Source organism: Periplaneta americana, chromosome 14 (genome assembly GCF_040183065.1).
Source record: "Periplaneta americana isolate PAMFEO1 chromosome 14, P.americana_PAMFEO1_priV1, whole genome shotgun sequence".
Lineage (NCBI taxonomy): Eukaryota > Metazoa > Arthropoda > Insecta > Blattodea > Blattidae > Periplaneta > Periplaneta americana.
Genome location: NC_091130.1, coordinates 155385415 through 155410197, shown reverse-complemented (window position 1 = coordinate 155410197; position 24783 = coordinate 155385415). Strand labels below are relative to the sequence as shown.

Below are 24783 nucleotides of genomic sequence, written 5' to 3'. Positions count from 1 at the left end.
GCCAAAAATCCTAAAAGCAAGTAAAATCAGATTATTTGTCTCTCTGTGTACAATAAAAATAAGGATTACTTCTTAACATAACCTACCAAATGTCAGCTTCAAAATGAGCTCTCGTTCAATGTTCTGCAGTAAATGGTTCCAGAGTTCTGAGCGCTGAAAGAAGCTTGTTTTTATAAAATACGCTAAATTTGTCGCTCAACAATACGAAAACCGTTTGATTTTCGATAGTATATTTTTGAAAATGCACTCCCCTCAGCACCTTGTATAAGTAGGGAAAAAATTAGAGTATAAAAAAAAAATGCGAGGTTTTTGACTGATCGATTTCATATGGAATAGCCCGTATGTAACTTCAAAGCTCGTTTAAAGTAAAATATTTTGTAACTTAAAATAACTACTTTCTCTATACAACAAAATATATGTGCCAAATGGTTAAAATTAAACCAATATTACTGCCATCTCCTCCTCACCTGGTTTCTAATGCCTGGGCTGTCACACGTTTGTTTTTAATTCTTTTATTTCATCTGCAAACTAAATTAAAATAAATAATTGTAAAAAATACACAATCCTGATCAATGTGCAACTTTTAGATTCAGAAGATTAACTTTGCATTAACCTATACACCACAATACTATAGAGAAATATGTCAATGTCAAATATGAAGTACGTTTGTACTATTCCAAGCTAGTTTTACAAAATGTATAAATATTAATAGTAGCTGTACCTTCTCATTTTTCCAGCTGTAATATTATTAAGCAGAATGAAGAATATTTCAATATATGATTAGACATTCTGTATTGTTATAAGGAATAAATGTAATAACCTAACTAAAGAAATTAAAAAAGAAATAAGGACAAGATAAAATAGGCACTTCTGTGACACATGAACATGTAGATAAGCGACTACCACCAATATCTTTGTTAATACAGACTGCAACAGTTACAGCAAATGTAATACTCACTTTATAGTCAATATACAGTAATGATAGTGGCTGCAACTATTTTGAAAAGTATCCACTTACAAGCAAAGCACTGTCATTGTCTATTGGGTCTTGCTGCCCTGTATTCTGTCTGAATGTAATGATGAAAGATGTCAGTAAGACCATTACAAGATGGAGAATGGCTATAAACATATTTTAGGATTGGAAAAGTCAATAAACCCACTGTAGTATGCATGTCAAGAAACCATTTTAAAAATCACATCAATATTTTTGCATTGTAAGAGGGCAAATATATTTTACTTAAAAACTTATGGGGAAGTAAAAGAAGAGAAAAAAAACACACACACACACGCGCGCAAGCGCGCACGCGCGCACGCACGCACGCACGCACGCACGCACGCACGCACGCACGCACGCACGCACGCACGCACGCACGCACGCACGCACGCACGCACGCACGCACACACACACACACACACACACACACACACACACACACACACACACACACACACACACACACACACACACACACACCCCCCCCCAGGCGCGACTAAATAACTCTATTTTGCAGTTCTCGCGTAATTTCCTCCTCCTCGATTTTTTACCTCCGGATTATTTAGAAAAGGTGGGGGGAGGGGGAATTACGCGAATAAATACAATTGTTGGAAAGCTGTGTCGCTATTATGGGTTTCTTGACAATAGGCACAAAAATCCTTCCAGGGATAAGTTCAATTTATTAACCCAATCCTAGAGACATTAATCCACTCAATTGGCATTACTGTCACCTGCTGTTTCCAAAGAAATAATCTTGACAACTTAGACTTGAGACAATTTAAATTCTATAGTCCTAACCTATATATATCGTATTGGCCAGATTCTAGTACAACCACAAATATGATATGAGCCGAAGTTTTCAGATGTTCTAAACAAAAATAAAATACAGTAATATGATTTTCACCTTGAAACTGTTATAAATTGAAAGAAACTTACAATTTAAAGCTATTTTCAAGTCTTCAGCAACAAACTCTTCTGGTTAATCCCATTCCTCTTCATAATCTTTCCTTCCTTCTCCTATCAGCTCGTCTTCTATACTGGAACTGGACTCTTCTTCAGACTGGTAATCCTCCCGCAAAATGTCAGCCTCACTGACATCCATGTTATTACAAACACAGCACTTTTTCAACTCACTGTTAATCCTATTCCAAGTTATAATTATCCATTGGACCAGCAAATGCTCACTTGTTTTTTTTTTTAATGTACCTGTTGGGCTCAAAACATGATTCTCTTTAAAGCTATGGTTTGTTTACAATGACCATCGCCTGTGATTATAAATGCTGGTGATGATCGCCAGGAAGTGGTTTCTTTATCAGCATACATCTGTCAATTCGCATTTGTTTTGTTTCATCCTTTTCATCTACTACAGATGGTAATGTAAAATAGTTAACATGGGTCTTTGCTGAAATATGAATAGGGATAAATCCAAAATACTGAAGATACCATTTATTCTAGAAAAGAAGAAGACGATATCTGTATTAAGCATTAAGCATGTCAAGCTGTAAGCTCCCCTTTTTTTGGCGTTCCTATAATTTTTGTGGGGATTCACAAAAATCCCACATTTTAATCAAACTTTATTTTAGAATGTAAAAATCAATAATTTCTCTAGCTGATGTTTACTTCATGAATTAGTGCTGAAATTATTGTTTTGGTCTGTATAACTGTTTAGAAAGTGCAGTGCGAAGTACCTGCACTGTCAAGAGATGTAAATAATCGTGAACAAACATTGGTTAAAGGCAATAGTGTTCTTTGTTTGTTAATTTCTTGATTCAACCTTACTTCATAGCCCTACATTTTTCAGCAGCTTGTAACTTAAATTTCCTTACAAAAATGTAGTCCTGCGCCGTGGTCTAAAGGCTCGTCTCCTCTACTAAACATCATGTGGAATTTAACATGTATATGGACATTTCAAGTCTCAATTGACTTAATATGTTGGCGTGTTTTCCAGCAGCAATGGAAAACATGTCAAGTCAATTCACTTGCTCGTGCAGCGTCGGTACAGTTTGGGAAAGTTCATAGTTTCCATAGCAACAACTATAAGTTCCAATTTTGTGGTGCGTATCTTGATCATTTTTATACTATCATTGGTCCTTGGTGTTGGCTGTAAGTTGTTCAAAGTAATGGAGTAAATGAAAGAAAATACGTTAGAATAAGATTAATGCACTGATGGAAAGGCCTTGTTTGTGGGATGTGTCTGCAAAAGAATACAGAGACAAAACAAAGAAGGCCGACTGTTTCAGAAAACTGGAATTATTATTTAACTGTTCTCGAGAATACAATAGAGTTTTCACACTCTCGTCGTACGCTAAATGTTAATCTTATGTTGTTGACGTCAGTAATAGTCGTATTTGGTGATGTATGTTAACGTTCATAAAACTTCGGAAAGAATAATTATACGATATTACCCACTCCTTTAACATCTATCACGCCGTAGGTCCTATGATAATCAATCGCGCTGTAATTTTTTTAATTGAGATGAAATGGCTGCTCTTAAATTGTGTATTTCTTTGATGTAACAGGAAGTATTTTTGCAGCACTATATTAAAATCGTGTTCTGACATTCTCAGCAAGTTTCTGAATCCAAATCAATACTGTATTCAACTTTAAGCTCGTTTAGAATGTATCCTGCATAGTGTCTTTTACTAAGATATTGTCGCATCCACATTCTCATTTTCTTCCTTGTGACAAGCAATAGAGGCATTTACAAAAGTCGTATTATCATCTAAGTCCATTCTCCAACGTTTGAAAATAAAACACTATCTATATTAAAAACTCATAGACTGTTTATGGTGGACTACGCAAAGAAAGTCAAGTTTAACATGTTTAACAGTGTGGACAAAGTGTTCAATGAAATTAGCATTAACATGTTCAATCAACATGTTAGTATGTTAACGGTAAACAATTTAACAACATGTTGTTAAATGTTTAATAGTGGAGATGAGCCTCAAGGCATCCTGCCTGGGACTCACGTTACGGAATGCGCGCTGGTTCGAGTCCTCATGGGGGAAGAAATTTTCTCATGAAATTTCGGCCAGTGTATGGGACCGGTGCCCACCCACCATCGTGATGCACTTGGAGAGCTACAATAGTTAGTGAAATCCGGTTATGCAAACTAGCTATAACAGCTGGGGGGGGCTTATCTTGCTAACCACACGATACCTCCATTCTGGTTGGATGATCATCCACATCTGCTTCGGCATGTGGTCGTGAGGCCATCAGCCGGCTGGTAGGTCTTGGCCCTTCGTGGGCTGTAGTGCCACTTATTATTATTATTATTATTATTATTATTATTATTATTATTATTATTATTATAAAAACGTCGTTCGTGAAACATTTATGGCAGGCTTAACTACTACATATTAAAAAAAAGTCTTGATTTGTTTTGCTGCCATAACTTGTAGGTGATTTAATATTTCTACATGGCCTTCTCTAAATATCCATTATTGAACATGTATATGATTATGTGCATCCTGAATTTGGTTCAGAAGCAACCTCCAACGATCTACATTGGTGATCATCATTGTAAAGAAACCATGGGCGTTCATTTCAACTGCTAGCAACTCCAGGTGACAATCGCCAGTGATGATTGCTGTAAATAAACCACAGCTCAACCAACCACTCATTATATTCTTTGCACAATTTACCCTTAAATGTAATAACATCTAGCACCTGAACCTGAGATAATTACTATACCTAGCCATATACTATTTATTTTGGTATGTTACCGTCTTTCAACTTATCAATTATAGATGCATTTATTTTACAACTTTAGATTAACATTTACATTCGAGTTTTGAGCATCTTCAGTTCTTTCATTTTTAGCATATACTTGCTGAACACAAGTGACTAAGTTAAAATGAGATATGTGTGTGTGTGTGTATTCAATGCCTAGATATTTGGCAACAAAGCCATTAGTCTTCATGCATTCCAATATTTTTGCACCAAGATATCTTCCTTCTCTACAGCTGCACATCTTTTAAGATATTCCATATTCATTCCTTGATTGGCATTGCATAGGATACAGAAAGGTATATTTTTTTCTGTTATTTTACAACACTTTATCAACTTTATAAAATGTTTATTTTACTCTGTAGATTATATCAAGGTCAATGTGGGCATTTGTTTCTCGGAAAAAATCAATACTTTCGCATCTGCACACATCTCAAAATTTACGAGGTATTGTACAAGGTCAGTTCCGCTCCTCAGTCAGATAAGAATAAAATGAATACTTCTGAATAATTTCAAGTTAGAAATATGGTCGAGCATAAAAAGTCGTATGAAACTTGACTATAATGGTAATTAAGACGCTTGTATGAAAATTATGAAACTCGCTTGCGCTCGTTTCATAAACATACTCACGTTTTAATTACTACCATTATAGGCTCGTTGCATAATGTACTATCATACCATGTATACATCTCATTTTAACTTAGTCAAGTGTTCAAGTAAATGCCAAAAATAAAAAAAAAAAACCTCAAGACATTTGAAACACAAATGAAAACCATCGGCTAATGTTCTAAAATAAATATATGAATTAAGCGTAACTTATCTGAACATACAATGTCTGTAAAAAATAGACTATATCTATGTTCATTCTGCTACTTGCTTCTTGATTTTGTCAGTTGTGTGGTCTAGAAAAGAATAAAAAATTAACATTCTTTACAGCTCACGCATCCTATAAAGCAAACTTTTTATGACTATAAAGGGCTACGTTGTGATTATGACACAAGTACAGTTTTCACACAAAGAATATCGTACTAGATTCTCGCCAATACAGTAAATAGAGACCAACACATTTCACATTAAATATTAAAATATACCACCCTGTATATTTAACCAAATCAGAGAAAAGACATTATGCTGTGAAGCTGTCACGGTCTGAGGATCAAAAGGGAGAAAGTGTTCACCTTCACATGCAAGTCTGCATAACTTTGCTATGGGATTAGTGCTCTATTCTATCTTGGCTATGTTACACATTTCCTTATATCATTAATAAAACCAGAGAAATTCTTCATAACATTTATTGAATGATGGAAAAGGGGAAGGAAGAAAAACATATACCTTTACAGATCCTGTACCTAGTATAAGATAACTTTCACAGGATTGCTAAAATCTAGGAGCTCACCGATCACCGCTGGTTGTATTTACACAGTCGTGCAATTCGTAAACAACCATATTATTTGTCGCTGTATGGTGTGACAAAGCTGGCATCCAAGATTTTTTGCAAACCTGATATGCAAAATATTACACATTAGAGATGCCAATGACCCTCCATGGTTTCCAATAAAATTATCTTTACATTATAGGTGTTACATTTAGAAAGTTACATATTTCTATCATTATTCAAATGGGTTGACTTAGTTAAAGGTACAAACACAAACCGTTTCTTAATCTGCTTATATCTACGGATTTCTATTTGGGAAGAATGGCTGCAGTTGATGGTTCTAGAGTTATCACACAATTTGCTTTGTGATTTATCCTGTATAAAAACCTTTTCCACTATGCATTCAACTGGATCACAAATAATGGGAGTGGAGGGAATTACTACTTCAGAGGTTGGCATCTCTGATGCCTAAAGTTGTTAATTCAGGAAGGGAATGTTATACCAGGGGTGGAAAAATATTTCAAGGATTCTAATGTTTTTCTTTTCTTCCCCATAACTAAACTAATTTCTTTGGCTGCCCGTGCCTGTGGATAAACCAGGCTATTATCACTGGATACTTCTCTTACAAACACTCTCAAATGCGCATTTGAGTTTAAAATCGTGACAAGAAGAAAGCATCTCTTCAGACCCAAAGGGACATAACGTATTTCCTCCTGAACGAAGTCCTGAGGAAACACGCAGTGGTTTATGTGACGTTACCATACTCTAAACAGGCACTAGGGTAACAGTCCATGTCGAATCTCAACCCGAATGTGCGAAGACTATTCCCATAAAAATTCGAGTTCTTTAATATTGCTAAATATATGTTCCTGTTGGTCCCTATAATCAGTGTCTCCACTCTTATCAGGATCTTACACATACCTCATTCTGAACAACAGTTTATGAAATTTCAACTGTTTAATAATAAAAAAAAGACAACTATCTGCACAAATTATGGGATGCGCAACAGTTCAGAAAGATGTGGAACAAGATTAAGACACAACCATGTTCCTCACAGTAGTAAATGCTTTATTAAGGCCACCCACTTGTAACAATTGCTCGAACTGTCCAAATTTTTCCACCCCTGTAATACACCACAACCTAAAAGTATTCTGTATCTCATGAAATGTTAAATAGAAAAATAAATACACCATGGTCCTTTGAAACATGAGATCCAAGGTTATAAGCAACTAGAATCTCATCTTACACAGGGCCTTCCATACTTTTCTAATGTGGTTTATTTAAGAAACATGGCACATTCTACAATGTCTGTGTCAACTCAGATCTACCTAGTATACAATCTAGAAAGTGTAAAGAATGGGAGGTGTTGCTTGGCAACTGCCAAGTGTGCTAATTGCTTGGTTTGGTTGTTCCGTACCACAGTCTGCATTTTGCAATGCAGTCCGGTAAACTAAGACTTCGTGAAATGTGCTAGTTTCAGACGCACAGCAATAACGTTTTCTAAAATGTATTTCCTTAAACATCTTTTCTTTAAAGGATTGCAATAAAATATATCAATTCCCAAATGTACATATGAAAAAGAATTGTAGAATAAAAATCTTTTAAATGCCACCTCCATGGTTTTTACTCCCACAGATCTCCCTGTCATCCAGCTAGTTTCTTAAATTAATATAAAAGAATAACTCCATTATGCAATGTATACTATTCACAAAAAGAAAAAAAAAATCTGTGATCTACAAACGTCTGCAAACTTGACAATACTTTTTTTTTTACGGTAATATGCATCGGTTTCCTTGATGTAATAAAACTAATCTCACCACCGATCTCTCGACAAGGGTGAAAGGAAGATGGATACAAAGCTATCTAGTGAAGAGTAATTGATAAGATATGAAAGCTATGCAATAAAACCAAACAGTAAGATTACTTCTAAACACACTTCCAAGTAAAATGCAATCATGGTGTGAATTTGTATCGTTTAATTGCAACGAAAAAAGTTATATTACTGTAGGTATCAATATTCCCGCCGAACCTATCAAAAATGTTAGATGCTACCATTATTTGTAAGGTCGATTCATTTCACACATCAACACAACAAACATACGTTACTGTGTGGCAAGGACACGGTACTAATCGAACATCATATGATAAAATACATCCACTGTAACAATCAGCTCCGCCGGCCACGCAGGGGACCGGCACATCAATATTACTGTATGTGTGTATGTATGAAATTCTACAGTGGGAATGGGGCTCATTTTTGTTTCAGTGGCATAACCAAAGGACTGCTCAGACGTTTCCTTCCTACTACAGTACTTACATTTTCACTAAGAAGAGACTTTTTCTGTCCAAATGATCCACAATACGACATTCGTTAGCCATCAATAACGGGTTCAGCACATATTATTCTGAATAAAAAAGAGTGTGCTTAAAGTTCTCCAGGTTCCATCATACACTTTTTTTTTCTTTTCTGGTGTAGTATAAAATTTCCTGCTTGTTGGTGTAGCAAACAGGTACTATCGGTAGCAGACAATAAAAACTGTTCCCTTTGTATTGTGAAGGCAGAGAAGATATGCTGCTTCCTGCCACACCCACACTTCTGCTCAAACAGAACTCTTTGTTTATTAACTGTTTACCTCACACGCCTTAACAGTTTAGGCTTTCTTTCCTGGCTTCTTCCTCCCCTTGGCAGGGGTTGCTCCCCTGCGTTCACGGTCCTTAGTCCTCGTCACAGGTGAACTCTTAGGCGGAGAAGCCACTTTTACACCTGCAACACAGTCACGTGAATCCAGTTCTTACTGCATATGAGATACTGTCATACACTTGTAACAATTGACCCTTCTGGCACTCAATAAGACCACCAAACACAATTTCAATAACAACAGCGCATCAACAGTCAAATAATAATGATGATGATGATAATAATAATAATGATTTATCTAACCTGGCAGAGTTAAGGCCATACGGCCTTCTCTAACATTCAACCAGGAGTAAAACTGTGATAGAAAAAACACTACAAATTTACAAAGTACACTACAATTTTACACACAAAACTGAATAAGATAATAATAATAAAACGTAAACAACAAGTAAGTAGAAATCATATATAATATATAACATACAGAAAGAAAGGAAAAAGCATAATAAAATGTGAACAGCAGGTCAAAATAAATGAGACATACAAAGTATAAAAAATAAGACAATTATTGATAATAATAATAATAATAATAATAATAATAATAATAATAATAATAATAATAATTAGGGCTAGGATTTTGATGACCCATAAATCATGAAAAAATGTCCTAAAAACAATGCATTTATGACCTAAAAATCTTAAAAAAAAAAATTGCCCTTAAAAATGCTCTAAAAATTGATCTTACATAATTACCTTAGTAGGAAAAGAGGTTTTGTACTACTTAATATTTAGACTAGTAATTAAATTAAATTTTACATAATTTTTTCTAAGTAGAACACTTTAATTATTTTATCTGATGTAGTTTCCATGTATGATTGATTGTTCACCTCTGCGTCGGCATGTGGACGTGAGGTCAGCAGTCGGCTGGTCGGTCTTGGCCCTTCATGGGCTGTAGCACCATGGATTTACTTTATATACTTTTTAGTTTCCGTGTAGTCTACCACAAGGCCATTCTTATCTGGAATTAGCAGGTATAGAGGAGTCTATATTGAAGGGGTGGTTGGACTGATCCATTTCGTGGGGTGTACTGCATTAAAATGGCAATATTTGTGTAGAAAAACGATTAAAATATTATGCAAAATAATGAGTATTAATGGACAAAATATCTGAAGAAAATATAAAAGGAAATAGACATTATTTTACATTAATAATGGAGATTGATGGCTAAAATTAAATGAAAATGCCTAAAAAAATGACCGAATAAAACAAAAGATGCTCTTATGAGTTGAAACAGGCAAAAAAAATAAAAAAAAAAATGCCCCAACAAATATCAGTTAAAACACTCAGTTTATCACATAACACATAAATACTAAAGCAGCAATGTTTCTGGCTTATTAGAAAAAAGATGCAATTTCATCAAAATCCTAGCCCTCCTAATAATAATAATAATAATAATAATAATAATAATAATAATAATAATAATAATAATAATAAAATTGTAATAATAATAATAATAATAGTAGTAGTAGTAGTAGTAGTAGTAGTAGTAGTAGTAATAAAATAGTGCAGTACAAAGCATACAATGAATACAATATTTTTAAGTATACACAGTAAGGAAAATTATATTTATATATAGCTCAACTTATCACATTAGAGATATACCATTATCGGAAAATATGAAAACAAAAATATAGAATAAGTTAAATATCACTAGAACATAAAAAAAAATGTGAATACGTGGTAACATGCAATACAACACTTGTCATAATAGTAAGTTAGTTTGGCAACTCGTCATAAGATAATTTTCTAACTTGGATTTGAAAGATTGCAATGTTCGGCTATAGTGACAGCTTTCCATAACAGATGGCACAATCCAGGACGCCAATTACACCAGAGAACTTTGCAATATCATAAAATCCATCCATAACCTCTCTTCATTCAGCCTAGAGAAAGAGATTTCTCTCTTAAAATACTGTTAATATTACAAGTAGCTGGTTCATAAAAACAGGACTTTTTCTGTTTATGAGTTATTCCTAGTGATTCATCTGTTGCAACAGAAATAACACAGTCGATTTTCATAAAAACCTCTTCTAAAATTTTCTGTCACCTACTCTAACTCCCCACAGAAGTACTCTCTTTCCACTAATGCAACTTCCCATTCACCATCATCCCTATCCAAGTACAAAAATAATCGTCTTCAAAATTATCAACTATGATTCTGGCTGCCATTTTGCTTCACAAGGCCTTCTATATCCAGGCAACTGTAACCCTGTTTCTGACAGCTTTATGTAATGTTGGTAGCGAGAGATGCAATGCTGCTACAATTATCACTACACAAAAGCTGACTTAACTTATGCGGAGTTTACTATTATGTGCCGTTAATTCAAATGACAATTATTATGTAACTCCGTTCTTTATTATTATTATTTGCTTAGAAAGGCCTAAAGTCTCTGATGTCCACTGTATTACATTACCTGCAGGAATGGAGGGACACCTACTGTGCATATATGGTCAAATTTTTTATCCTGCTCATAAAACTGACAAGTCTGACTATTTACGCAAAAGATTGTCACTACACAAGTCATCAGTTTCTTTGTGACATTTCGCAGCAGCACTAAAAATTTATTTATAACTTTATAACACTAATGTCCGGTTTCATCAACCTTCATTATCATTATAACGTCTCGTTAAATAATTTAATGACACGTTAGTCAGTTTTTGTGTTTCACCAAGTATCATTATTGCTAACACATCTTTAAATTCATCGTTAATTTATTAGGACCTATTCATCGCGTTAAAACAGTAACGATGCGTTAAGAAGTCAACAACATGGCAGACGTAATTATTCGGTGATGAAGTTCTTTATTTAGAACTTCAACATAATGACGAACTTATATGTTGTAATAACACTCGGAATAATCATTTTGGAGATTTAAGTGATAAAGAATTCCACGAAAGCTACACATTAAGGAAATAAGTAGTATGATTCTACAAGAAACTGAATACCGGTATATTGTATAGGTTAGAATACGACATATAGAAATCACCCACTTAACGCCTCTTTAACAGATTCTTCTAGTTTTAAAATAACGTTGCGGGAAGTTTTGAAATAGTAATTCATGATATGAACGGGGTATCAAAAGCTGTATTGTCTAGATATTTGAATAAATTATCAGACGTACTATCAACATTACAATAGTCATTATTTCTATAGGCCTAATAAGCTTATAGCTAAATTTTATGTTGTCATAGACAACATAGATTGTGTACATGTTCCAATCGTATATCCTGGCAGTAATATAGCCAAAAGATTCTGCAATAGAAGATCCTATTTTTCCTTCAATATTCAAACAATTTCATAGGCCTATGTAACGCTCCGCATAGAAAAATTGTGGCTAAACTAGCGCTGAGGTAGTTTCCTTCGTACTCTGCTTATACACCTTGCACATATGAATCTGTGACAGGTTAGTTTGATTACTTTAGGTTTTTGTTATGCCTTGCATATACGATCAACTGCATTACCACAAAAAAATCCCTTATAAATTCAACGATTTTCACTTCTGAAACCAGCAGAACTACCTCAGCGCTAGTTTATTGAAATTGTAATAGGTTAGAATACGACAGATAGGAATCACCCACTTAACGCCTCTCCAACAGATTCTTCTCGGTTTAAGATAATGTTACGGTCTACACGGATAGCACAACATTCCAAAGGAGGATGCCCTTTTAAATGAAAAGGTTGCAAAGAGATTTTCTTTTAGGAGACAATGGATACCCCTTAAAATCCAATTTAATGACACCTCTCCTGAATCCTGCCACACAAGCATGGCAAAATTGTTACAGGGTACTAATAAATCTACATGAAATACAATGGAAAAGTAGTATGAAATTTATGGAAGAGGCGATTTCCCATCCTAAATTTAGGCCTAATATAACTGCTTAGAATGCTTTGTATATAATTAATTGTGGCATCAATTTTTAAGCTGTCGACCTTACAGTCCGCTAAATTTTCTCAGATTTCCTTTAGCAGCTACAATTTAACTGCTCTACATTCCTATTATTTACATTTGGAAGCAGCTGTCTTTTATTTTTTTTAATTGCGGTATAACAACATACTGTATTTAGGAAGATGTTCCTAAAATTACAGCCTCTTACCCGTTTGCCTATGATTGTTTCCTCATGCCAAACAAAGTCAGCCATGATCATATGTAACCAATGAAATTCGCGATTTCGAAGCCATGGTCGTATGAAAAACAAAACATGCAAGATATAAGTACAAAATCCCCTCGTTAGTAAACGCCTGTTAATTTTAAAGATACGAGGCTTGGTGAAACAGTCAACTTTTAAAGATTCCGTTAAAATTAAACGATCCAAGTCGTTGGTGCTGATTTAAAGAAGCTTGGTGAAACCGGCCATAACACACAAATTAAGCACGTGGCAGTGACACAACATGCAGCAAACTGGCAACATGCAGAAAATACTACGTTCCGATTGGTTCAGAAGGCTACCGCACAGCGTTCAACTTATTCATAGGAAGGATCGCCAACACAATTAACAACTGTCATGTGCAAGGTTACAACGGCCTGGGTATAATCAATGTTTACCTCCTTTAACAGCTGGAATAAGACTAGAAATTAACGTGGTTAACCTAACTGAGGTCAGTACAGCATAAAAATACTTAACTGGAGGTTAGGTGGCAATTTTAACCATTGGTTACACTAACCAACATTGATGCATGTGGAATACATACATGGTAAACCCAGACGACGCTCGAGTATATTTTCCCGTAAACTTTTTTTTCTTCTTAGCTTATCATCCCCATCACTGGAGGAATAATTTTTTTTTTCATTTGGTTATTTAACGACGTCGTATCAACTACAGTAGAACCCCGATTTTCCACTAATTGGTGGATTATCCGACCGTCTTTCATTCTATCGCTCGTTTTTATTTTTGCTGCAAAAAATAGGAAGTACTGTACATCACATTAGTACAAATTTTTTTATAGGCTGTTTTTTTTACAAACATTTATCCTTGCACAGTGGTCTGCTCTTGAATGATAGTAGCATCTAACATCTATGCAAAATGTCTTCCACAGGTGTCAAAAGTAAACATCGTCGGCTTAGAGTGTAAACCTGCTAACAGCCAAAAAAGAAAATTTTACAAGGGAAGCAAAAAACTAAGTTTAAATTAACTCTGAAACTTTAGGACCAAATCTAAAGTACACATGGCATTTGTACCTATACTCTGGATTTGGTCCTAAAGTTTCACGCCCAAGTGCATCAACGTCGGTTAGTGTAACCACTAGTTAAAATTGTCACCTAACCCCTGGTTAAGCATTTTTACGGTGGATCGACCTCGGTTATGACTTAAATAGAAGGTTAACCACAGTAATCTCTAACCGGCCATATTCGAGCGGTTAAAGGAGATAACCAGTGATTAGTAGAGCAAGTAAAGCAAAATGGCGGCCAGAGCCACAAATGTTTATTTCGAAGACGATTATTATTGTACAGTACTTGAATTACTTGGATAGAGCGGGAGCGTGAAGTTTCTTTAGTGGCAAGAGAGAATTCTTACGAGGAATTAGGTGACAGAAAATTCCAAGAGGGATGTCGTTTATCAAAATCTACAAATGGCTCACTTGAAATAACACAAAAACAGTCATATTTCTTCTATTGATCGGCTGCTTATATTACGATTCTATATAACTTATTTTCTATATTTTAAGAGGGAATACTTGAATATCTCTTTCTCTATGTCACTGGCTGAACAAAGAGAGGTTATGGATGGATCTTAGGATAATGAACAGTAACCTGGTGTAAATGAGGTCCTGGATCGTACACACATTCCTACTAATCTTCTACATCCTTTTCCTTTGTGGATATTCCTTCTTTTTTATATAATATATTTAAATATAGTAAGTAAGTCTATGATACTTTAACCTCATATTGGAATATAATCATTTTTGCATTCAATTTTCTATTTTGTACGATTTTAACCTAACAGCACTGAAAAACAAAGAAATGCAACTCGCAAATATAACAGTGCCCAAAGGCAAACAAATGCAACGCGAAAATGTAGGCTACGTTCATTTCGATGTAGAACGGAGTGAGCGCAGTCGTTTTTAGACGTTGACTATTATCTTTGCAGCGGTATGGATGCTTTCTTTTTGTCATTTTGTAGAAACAGTGTACTATCATAGACTTTACTCTGGTTAAATGAGGTGTCAGTTAACCATGTTTAAGTAATTGGTGATTATGAATGGTGCACAGAAATTACATTTTAACCACGTTACTGTTTAACCGTCGTTTTGTAATCTATGATTACTGCGTTTTTAACCGATGTTGATGCACTTCGCCATCAGTGTTAATTTAAACTCAGTTTTTTGCTTCCCTTGTAAAATTGTCTTTTTTGGCGGTTAGCAGGTTTACACTCTAAGCTGATGACGTGTTGTGTGATTTGGGAAAAGAGAAACTATGGTTCATCTCACATCAAAATACGAGATAAGAATTACAACTGTGCGCAATTTAATGAAAACAAATGTAAAGTGTATAAAGTATGTAAATCTACAACATGAGACCTCTACTATTCCTATCTTTCCACAGACAGCCGTCATAAGGAGTTTCCTTGGCATTAAAAACATTAAAAACCCGTAACTGAAAATCAGACTTAAATTAGTCAACTTCTGATCCACTACCTAGCTTGTTGAAAGAAAAAAACCATGGAGGAAGTTACGAAATTTTATTATACACTTAATTTATGAAAACCTCTCATGGTACTGATTATCCGACTTTTTCGATTAACTGTTCACTCTACCCCCTTCATTACCACGGATAATAGAGGTTCTACTGTACTCGATTATTTAGCACTGATGAGATTGATAATAGCGAGATAGTATTTGGCGAGATTAAGCCGAGAATTCGCCATAAATTACCTAACATTTACATTACAATTAGAAAAAACTCTGAAAAAAATCTCAACTAGGTAATCAGCCCAAGCAGAAATCGAACCCACGCCCAAACACAACGTCAGATTGGCAGGCAAGTGCCTGAGTCAACTGAGCTACACCGGTGGCTGAGTAAATGTTCTACAAGGCAGATAATTACATGAATCCTTTTGTGATGGTGCAGATGTTTGAGTACCAGCAAAGACAAAATAAATTAACACAATTTGAAACACTGGAACATAACACTGTACACTAGATGGTGACAAAGATACTTACTTCTTGTCTTGGCAGACCTTGTGGGAATACTGCTTTCCGCTACAGCCTCGGGTTTCTTAGTAGTCTTGGCCACGACCTTGGGCTTCTTGTCAGCAGCTTTGGCAACAGCCTGCCTTGCAACGGCTTGCTTGGCCACCGTCTGCTTCACAGCAGCGTTCTTAACTGCTGCAGCAGCAGCTGTGGTGGTGGTGGTGGCAACTATCGTCTCACTTCTCCTCTTTGATGCTAGTCCTCGATCACGTCCCCGTTCGGAAGAACGTTCTGCCCTCTTCTCAACGGGTTTCTCTTTTGTTTTTACTTTTTCCTTGACAGAAACCTTTGGTTTTTCCAATCTTTTGTTTGGTTTTGGTTTCTTCTTTTTGACTTCCTCTTCTGACTCATCGTCACCTGTCAAGCCTTCATAATCATCCTCGGTGCCTGATGCATTTTCTTTCCCCTTCCTCCTTGCTGTCCGTTTTAAACTTCTCCTCTTCTTTAGCTGAGATTCATCACGGAAGAGGGATAAGTCCACTAAAATAAAACCAAAGTACATTAACACAATTACGAACGCAAACAGTAAACTCTTGATTAACCACAAACAGATTAACTGCATCCTTTCTTTAAATGCACTACAACCTTTTAGTCGTAACTGAACATTACAAGCATCTTCGCTCTCAAAAAGTGGAGAGTAACAGGTTAATGACACTGAATCTGTCTACTGTTTGTGGGTAGATTTTATATTTCAGTTGAGTGTTAAGGTACGGTCACACGTCGCTACTTTTGCAGCGCTGCAGTACAAAAAACTGCGCAACTCTCGTACTGCGACGTGTGAACAACGGTGCAACCCGAAAAGTAGCGGCTGCCAAACCTGCTGCTCGCTACTTTTTTATGCTGCGCGCAGCTTAAAAGTAATGACGCGTGAACAGGATTCTCAGGGTTGCAGCCGCAGCATTTTTGATATCGGTTTTGTTGAAACTTTTGCTGCGGTTGCCACCCAAATGTGCCAATGATACTTTTATTGTTTGGATATATTTTTATGTTAGATGTGATGAAAATAAATTATTTGTAACAGTTATTAAATGCACAACAAAGTCTGAGCATATTTGCTGACGATATAATTCATTTTTTTAATTTTCCTTAGCATAGTTTCAAACAGGAGGGTTGCCAACATTGATTACGTGAATATGCTGTTGGTTATCATTTAAGTATATTGGCATTTTTAAAAGCTTTATAGTAAAAAAAATGCCAATTTCTGAATACTAGTTAGGACAGAAAAGCAAATAATAGATAAGTAAGCTTTCGCATGAGTTTATTAATAATGCGAACATAACCACAAAATGCATATTGAGAAGTCAACACGGAGATGGAAACCTGCAGCATGACTGCGGCTGCAAAAGTAGCGCCTTGTGTGTGAACAGACTCGCAACCTCCAGTTGCAACTTTTGCAGCGCTCGGGTTGCGCAGCACGAAAAGTAGCGTGCAGCACACTTCTTTTGGCTTATGTGTGAACACGACATGCAACTTTTGCAGCTGCAGTACAAAAGTTGCGCAGCAAAAGTAGCGACGTGTGACCGTACCTTTACATGGTACATACAGTATTTATTCTGACACCTAATGAGCAGTGTAGCATTCATTAAATAAATTAAAACAATTTAAGTCTATTTCTGGTAGATACATCTATTATCAGACAGTACATCTCACTTACTATATGTGTCAGAGGAAAAACAATTGTTTGTATACATCTCAAGTGTGATTAGTGAACTATGTAATTAGTCAGCAATGTATGCAATGGAGAAGGAAAGGAACTGGACACCCTGCCCTATTATCTCCTAGCTTACTTTCCTCATGAATTATTCCTTATTGGTGTCACTTAAGAGATTCCAGCCAGTCTTCGGACTGCTGACTAAACATACAGTAGTCGACCTGGTTGGCAAGTTGGTATAGCGCTGGCCTTCTATGCTCGAGGTTGCGGGTTCGATCCCGGGCCAGGTCGATGGCATTTAAGTGTGCTTAAATGTGACAGGCTCATGTCAGTAGATTTACTGGCACGTAAAAGAACTCCTGCGGGACAAAATTCCGGCACATCCGGCGACGCTGATATAACCTCTGCAGTTGCGAGCGTCGTTAAATAAAACATAACATTTAAAACAAAATACAGTAAAACCTCGATAAGACATACCCGCTTATTACGCTATCCCGTGCACTCTTGGTTTCACAAGTAAAGAACCTTCGTTGCAGGTTTGGGTTCAGGAAGCCATAAATCTGACTGACACGCTCCCCCAATTAGTGAAACTGTGGACAAAGATACCGCCAGGAGACTGCCGAGAATGCTGTGTTGAGAATTTTCCATTTTTGAAAGAATCCAACCAGTTGCAAAAGAAAATACATTTAAAGAGTCCAGCAAAGGGGGAACATGGCAACAGCTGAAAGTTTTAGCAAGACAACTCCCCTAACTGGCCTGTCAATCACTCTGCAGAAGTGGTGTGAGGCCAGGGTTCTTTACTTGTGGAGCCGAGAGTAATATGCCTGTTTTTGTCCGGTCCCTGCACATTTCATATATAACGCCTTTATAAAATACCCCGTTTGTTGCGTTCAAGTCCCGCATAATACGCTGTTTTTGTGGAATATTTTCGATGTAATTTTCAGCAATGTACTGGAACAGCAATGAAACACCTTAGTCATTGCGATTAACCTGAAAAGTATTGGTATTCGACCCTTTCCCTGCGCATTTAAACCTTCATATTTCAGACCTCAGTATACCCCACCCTCTTATTACGCTCTCTTATTCGAATACTTATCTGCATACAATACAATTACAATACCTCAACCTCTTGCTAACCCTCTCTCTCAAACAACATTCCTCACTCGGCCATAATAAAATTATGGAAATTTTTGCTGGGCAGTTTGTTGTCCTTTTGTGTATTGAAATGTCTGTGAATGTGATTTCAATGAGTGTTAAACAAAAAGCCCTTTCTGTGTCGGAAAAATTGTAAATCTTACGAAAGTACGATGAGAACAGTACTCTTACTCAGAAACAACTCTCTGATTCATTAGGAATCCCATCATCGACATTAAGAAGGATAATAAAAAATCGCGACTCAATCTCTACAGCTGCGACGTCAGGAGGATGTAATCGCAGAAACTGAAGTGTGGTAAACATGAGGACTTGGAGAACACGCACATGGCAAACAACTATAAATGACTTTTTTTTTTCGAAAGAATTAAGTACAGTACATATTGTAAATGTCCTTGACGTACAGTACAGTAATTACATAATGGAGCAATACTATATTACCTTTCATGAATCATGTATTTCAATAAAGAAAAATGCTAATAGATACTGTATATAAGTCAAAATTAGTATACCTGCCTAATACGCAGTCCCGGTTAATACACGTTTTACACCTGGTCCCTTGAACAGCATCTTATCAGGGTTTTACTGTATATACAGTACATCTGTATTTTAACGAATCGCCCCATGCAGAAAGGGCTGCAGTCTATTAATCCTAGTTCTGAGAAAACCAAAGAAAACATTCTGCACACTGTATTCCTTTCTGCATACAACTCTGAGCCTGACGCTTCAGTTTCTATCTTTCCAAGCATTGAACTGAATACCTTTCTGCACAGGCCAATGGAACCACCCATAAAGATATGATTTCCATCGATATCTTGGTTTTTCAAAATTTGTGACTGAAGCCCTTTCTGCATGGGGTGATTAGTAAAATTTCTTCTTGAACATATAACTCACTGCCGATTATTTGCGGTTTTCCTACTCCCAATTAGAGCGATGATGGAGCATCTACTGTAAGTTACTTACATCGTCTTTCCTCTATCCATGTTTACTTATAATCCCCCATTTAAAACTGTTTTATCATACTCGTCATGATTTCTACTTCTCCCTCTCTTTAGGAATCTATTCCAACATGTCACATGGGATTTATTCTTCTCTCATTAATCTATCATGGCCATACCAGATCAATCACTTGTTTCAGTCACATCAATAAAGGTGTCCCTCTCTACCATTTTATCCATAATTATTTCGCTCCGAATTTCTCCAGTACGTCAGTTTTACAAGAAAATAATAATTGAGGACCATTTTGCAAAACTTGCTAAATGGAAAAACTAAATTTCACAGGACAGACAAAACACTATAGTAAGCAAGTTTTTCTGTATCTCTCACTTATAGCAGAAAGCAAGTTTTGAAAAAACGATCACACTTTGACAAACTACAATGAAGACAAATAACCTAATTTTACTAGGACGCTTTGAACATCATGTAGAGACCTGCCTTATGTTAACGAATCCATCAAAATCTCAATTTTTCAAATTTTGCAGCCAGCAAGTTTTACAAAAACGGTCCTCAATTTCTTATATGTTTGCAAAGACAAACAACATGTATGTTTCGAATACACGTGATTTAACCTATGAAATATAAGCAAGTCTGGATAAACTTGGATTGACAAATACTGACTCTTCTGACCAGATAAACATACCATCTTTACGAAAACTTCTACGAGACAAAGAATTTGACTCTTGGTGTACGTTGCCTCAGAAAGCAAATGGAGTCATTCTATACAAAGAATACACGCCTGGCAATATATAATCGAGAATCAAACACAACTGAGCTTGTAAAATACTCACGTCCATCTGGATGTTCTTCCGTGACCGGAGGCTTCTCTGACACACCCTTTTCTACATCGAGAGCACGTTTGAGAATACTTTGCGTTCTTTCTCGTTCTTCTTCTGGAAGCTGGTATTTGTTCTTATCCAACCTCTTCAGTTCCAGATTTGTAAGAATGCAGTCAAAATCTAAACAGAACAAACGATATGACATAGGAATAAAATGTACTAGAGCTTTAAATACTAGTTCACACCTGTAAGTATATAAAAATATCAGGCTGTCCTTTCATTACTATGAAGATCTGCTGCACAAATGTACTCAGATTGTCACTGTCCACATTATTCTTTTTTTTTCTTTTTGTGGCGAAATGAAACCAGTGCAGTAAAACCTTGGATTACGAGAATAATTCGGTACGTAATGTACTCTTAATCCAAAACACTTGCATATCAAAGCGACTTTCTCCATAAAAATAATGCAAAGTCAGATTAATTCGTTTCATAACCTTTTATTGATATAAAATACAGTATAATTGAGGACCGTTTTTGCAAAACTTGGTAACTGAAAAAACTAAATTTTACAGGAGAGACAAAACACTATAGTAAGCAAGTTTTGCTGTATGTCTCACTTATAGGAGAAAGCAAGTTTTGAAAAAACGATCACACTTTGACACACTACAATGAAGAAAAATAACCCAATTTTACTAAGACGCTTTGAACATCATGTAGAGGCCTGCCTTATATTAACGAATCCAACAAAATCTCAATTTTGCAAATTTTGCAGTTAGCAAGTTTTGCAAAAACGGTCCTCAATTTAGGTAAAATTCAATACAATAGTGCAAAACAAATTACTTTACTGTATTTTGAGTTTTTTCACAAAAATGTTTCCTCATTGCAAACCAATTTACTCGTAATTCAAAGGTTTACTGCACTACTACAATTTTTTTTGACAATACTTTTCAAAATATTTTAAAACAAAGTCAAATCTGACGAAGAATGCATTATAAACTGCCAGCAGAAACAACAGTCTCTTCTTTTTTATTTTTAAGAAACAATATTACAATGTATATTGTGACAGCGACGGGAGATTCGAACTCACGACCAGCGTCCCGCAAGAGAGAAGATCGCACGGAGCACTTTGGGACGGCACGCGGCGGAGAGAAGAGAGGGGGTGTATTACGTCAACGCGACGAGAGTGCGTGCGCATCTGGTGCTGGTAGAGAGGAGAGGGCTCTGGATTTCTCTGGAGTGCAATCTCTGGAGACGCGTCAAACTTTCGAGGCTACGTCGCTGTGATTATAAAAGAAGAAACGCCAGCGAACTCGAGCAGTTTTCAGTTGATTAGTCAGCCAGTCAGTGAGAAAGCCAGAGCAAGCAAGCCAGTCTTGTGTACCGGAGTTCAACTCGAGTGTGCGTCCACAACTGTATCAGCATCCGAAGGCCTGAGTTCGAGTGCAGTGGACCGCAGTTGGAGGGACCTGAGTTCGAGTACAGTGAACTGTCTCTGAAGGTCTGTGGTTCGAGATACTGTGAACTCGAGTGACTGAGCTAGAAGAACTGTGAACTGATAGTTCTGATTTGTAAATAGTGCTTTGTAAATATTAGTTAAGATTAACAGTTCATTGTTGTTCGTAATAGTCCAAGTAAATTGTCATTGCCGTCAGTGGAGTGCTATAACGAATACTGTGTTGAGTGAAAATTCTATTGTTGACGAGAACGTTTAAGGTGAATTGTAGAAAGGAATTATTGTTGGAAGAATAAAATCCTATTGTTGAGTTGAATTAAATTTACAATATTATTAAGCTTGAAATTGAGATTTTAGTGAATAGTTGTTAGAGGAAAAAGGGGGTGTGAAAGGAGTATATAATATTAGATATATTAGGATTAATGAACAAATAGAGAATAGCAAATGAAATGTAGGAGAAATACAGAAGCGGAGATTGACCAAATAACAAAAAAGGTACATTGTGTAATTGGGAGTATTTGTGTAGACGTGTACTGCAAATAATGTGTTATTGTAATAATATGTTAATGGTGGCACCAGATACAGAAATGTGAGGTACACCATTACATGTAAAGAAGTGCTGTGACGAAATATATCATATATCATATTATTAAGCAAACAGATTGATTATATTTTTGAAACTTGCATGACAACACGACAAGAATGCCCTTTATTACCTACCCTGTTCAACATCTACTTGGAGGATTTAATGACGAACTGTTTTCAGAACATGAAAGGTGTGATAGGAGGAGGAAGAAGAATAAAACTCATGAGATTTGCTGATGATATGGCGTTGTTAGCAGAACAGGAGATGATATCAAAGGATATGTTACGGAAGCTAAATGACAGATGTGAGCAGTATGGGATAAAGATAAATGCAAACAAGACGAAGACCACGGTTATTGTAAGAAAAATGAAGAATGTAAATGTGCAAATTCTAAGTGAGGTGGTAGAACAAAGTAGATAGCTTCGGACTGCTGCCTGGAAGTCAGGAGGAGGATAGCAATGGCAAAGGAAACTTCTAACAGAGAAAGAAGCATTTTATGCAGATCTCTGGGGGGGGGGGGGGAGCATTTGAAATGTGGATATGGAGAAGAATGGAGCATGTGAAATGGACAGACAGAATAAGAAATGAGGCTATGCTAGAAAAAGTGGGTGAAGAAAGAATAAAGCTGAAACTGATCATGAAGAGAAAAAGAAATTGGTTGGGTCACTGGCTGAGAAGAAACTGCCTACTGAAGGATGTACTGGAAGGAATGGTGAACGGGAGAAAAGTTCAGGGCAGAAGAAGGTATCGGATGATAGACGACATTAAGATATATGGATTGTACGCAGAAACTAAAAGGAAGGCAGAAATTAGGAAAGATTGGAGAAGGCTAGGTTTGAAGCGAAAGACCTGTCCTTGGGCAGAACACTATGGATGAATGACAAGCTTTATTATACGCAAGTAGCATTATCATGTACAATCATATTAATGAACAAAGGTAGTCAGTTATGAAGAAAAAAAAAGATAAGTTCATGACTACCTTTATCCATTAATATAATTAATATACTTGACTATCGGAAAAACATGGCTTTGAAAATGTAGAATAATGTTTTCATATTACTCCTAATGTTTCTAACATTCAATATGCAGACTAAATTTCGAATAAACTAAGATTACACATGCTTACTTACTTACTTGCTTACAAATGGCTTTTAAGGAACCCGAAGGTTCATTGCCGCCCTCACATAAGCCCGCCATCGGTCCCTATCCTGTGCAAGATTAATCCAGTCTCTTATCATCACACCCCACCTCCCTCAAATCCATTTTAATATTATCCTCCCATCTACGTCTCGGCCTCCCTAAAGATCTTTTTCCCTCCAGTCTCCCAACTAACACTCTATATGCATTTCTGGATTCGCCCATACGTGCTACATGCCCTGCCCATCTCAAACGTCTGGATTTTAAGTTCCTAATTATGTTAGATGAAGAATACAATGCGTGCAGTTCTGTGTTGTGTAACTTTCTCTATTCTCCTGTAACTTCATCCCGCTTAGCCCCAAATATTTTCCTAAGCACCTTATTCTCAAACACCCTTAACCTATGTTCCTCTCCCAGAGTGAGAGTCCAAGTTTCACACTAAGATTACACATAGTGTGTTCAATTAATTCCTCCACTGGTCAAGTGTAGTTCTTAAGGTTCATTTTCGAATGTCTGGACTGAGTCAAGTTTAGTCCTACAAGGGTGAGGGTGGAAGAAAGAGAAGAAGAAAAGTGTACCTCCTTAAAAGCAGGCAGTGCATTGCAGAGGAAACAGTTGAATGCATCAATTACGGTGGTAGTCAAATAAATTTAAAGTAATAAAATACTGACTTAACATAAAAAGACTGTTCTCTCAGAAGCAGTAAGAAAAATCATCTAAATACACAGACCTAAAAATAATACAGAAAGCTTTATATTTTTATAAAATATTTTGTTCATAGATTAATATGAGTTGTTTGTTATAGAGGGAAATTAGATTAGTAAACACGGAATGAGGGGCACGTTAGCCAAAAGGTTAGAGCATCAGCTCTTCAGCTCTCCACGTTGGTAACCAAAGTTCAAATCTCAGCAGGTCTTAGTGGAATTTGTGGTGGTACATTTTTTGTGGGTTATTTCCATTTCTCTTACCAGCATTCCACCAATCCTACATTAATAATAATAATAATAATAATAATAATAATAATAATAATAATAATAAAATTAGGCA

General features: G+C 36.2%; 1 protein-coding gene across 1 annotated transcript in view; it reads right to left on the bottom strand.

Moving 5' to 3' along the window:
• Positions 1–7357: 7357 nt before the first annotated feature.
• Positions 7358–24783, bottom strand: part of LOC138713903 (uncharacterized) — a 37799-nt gene continuing 20373 nt past the window's right edge. The window contains exons 6-8 of the mRNA XM_069846419.1: positions 20573–20740; positions 15953–16462; positions 7358–8862 (exon numbers count right to left, since the gene is read on the bottom strand). Of these exons, the coding sequence (XP_069702520.1) occupies positions 8750–8862; positions 15953–16462; positions 20573–20740 (791 nt within the window). The 3' untranslated portion in view covers positions 7358–8749. The remainder of the gene's footprint in view (positions 8863–15952; positions 16463–20572; positions 20741–24783) is intronic.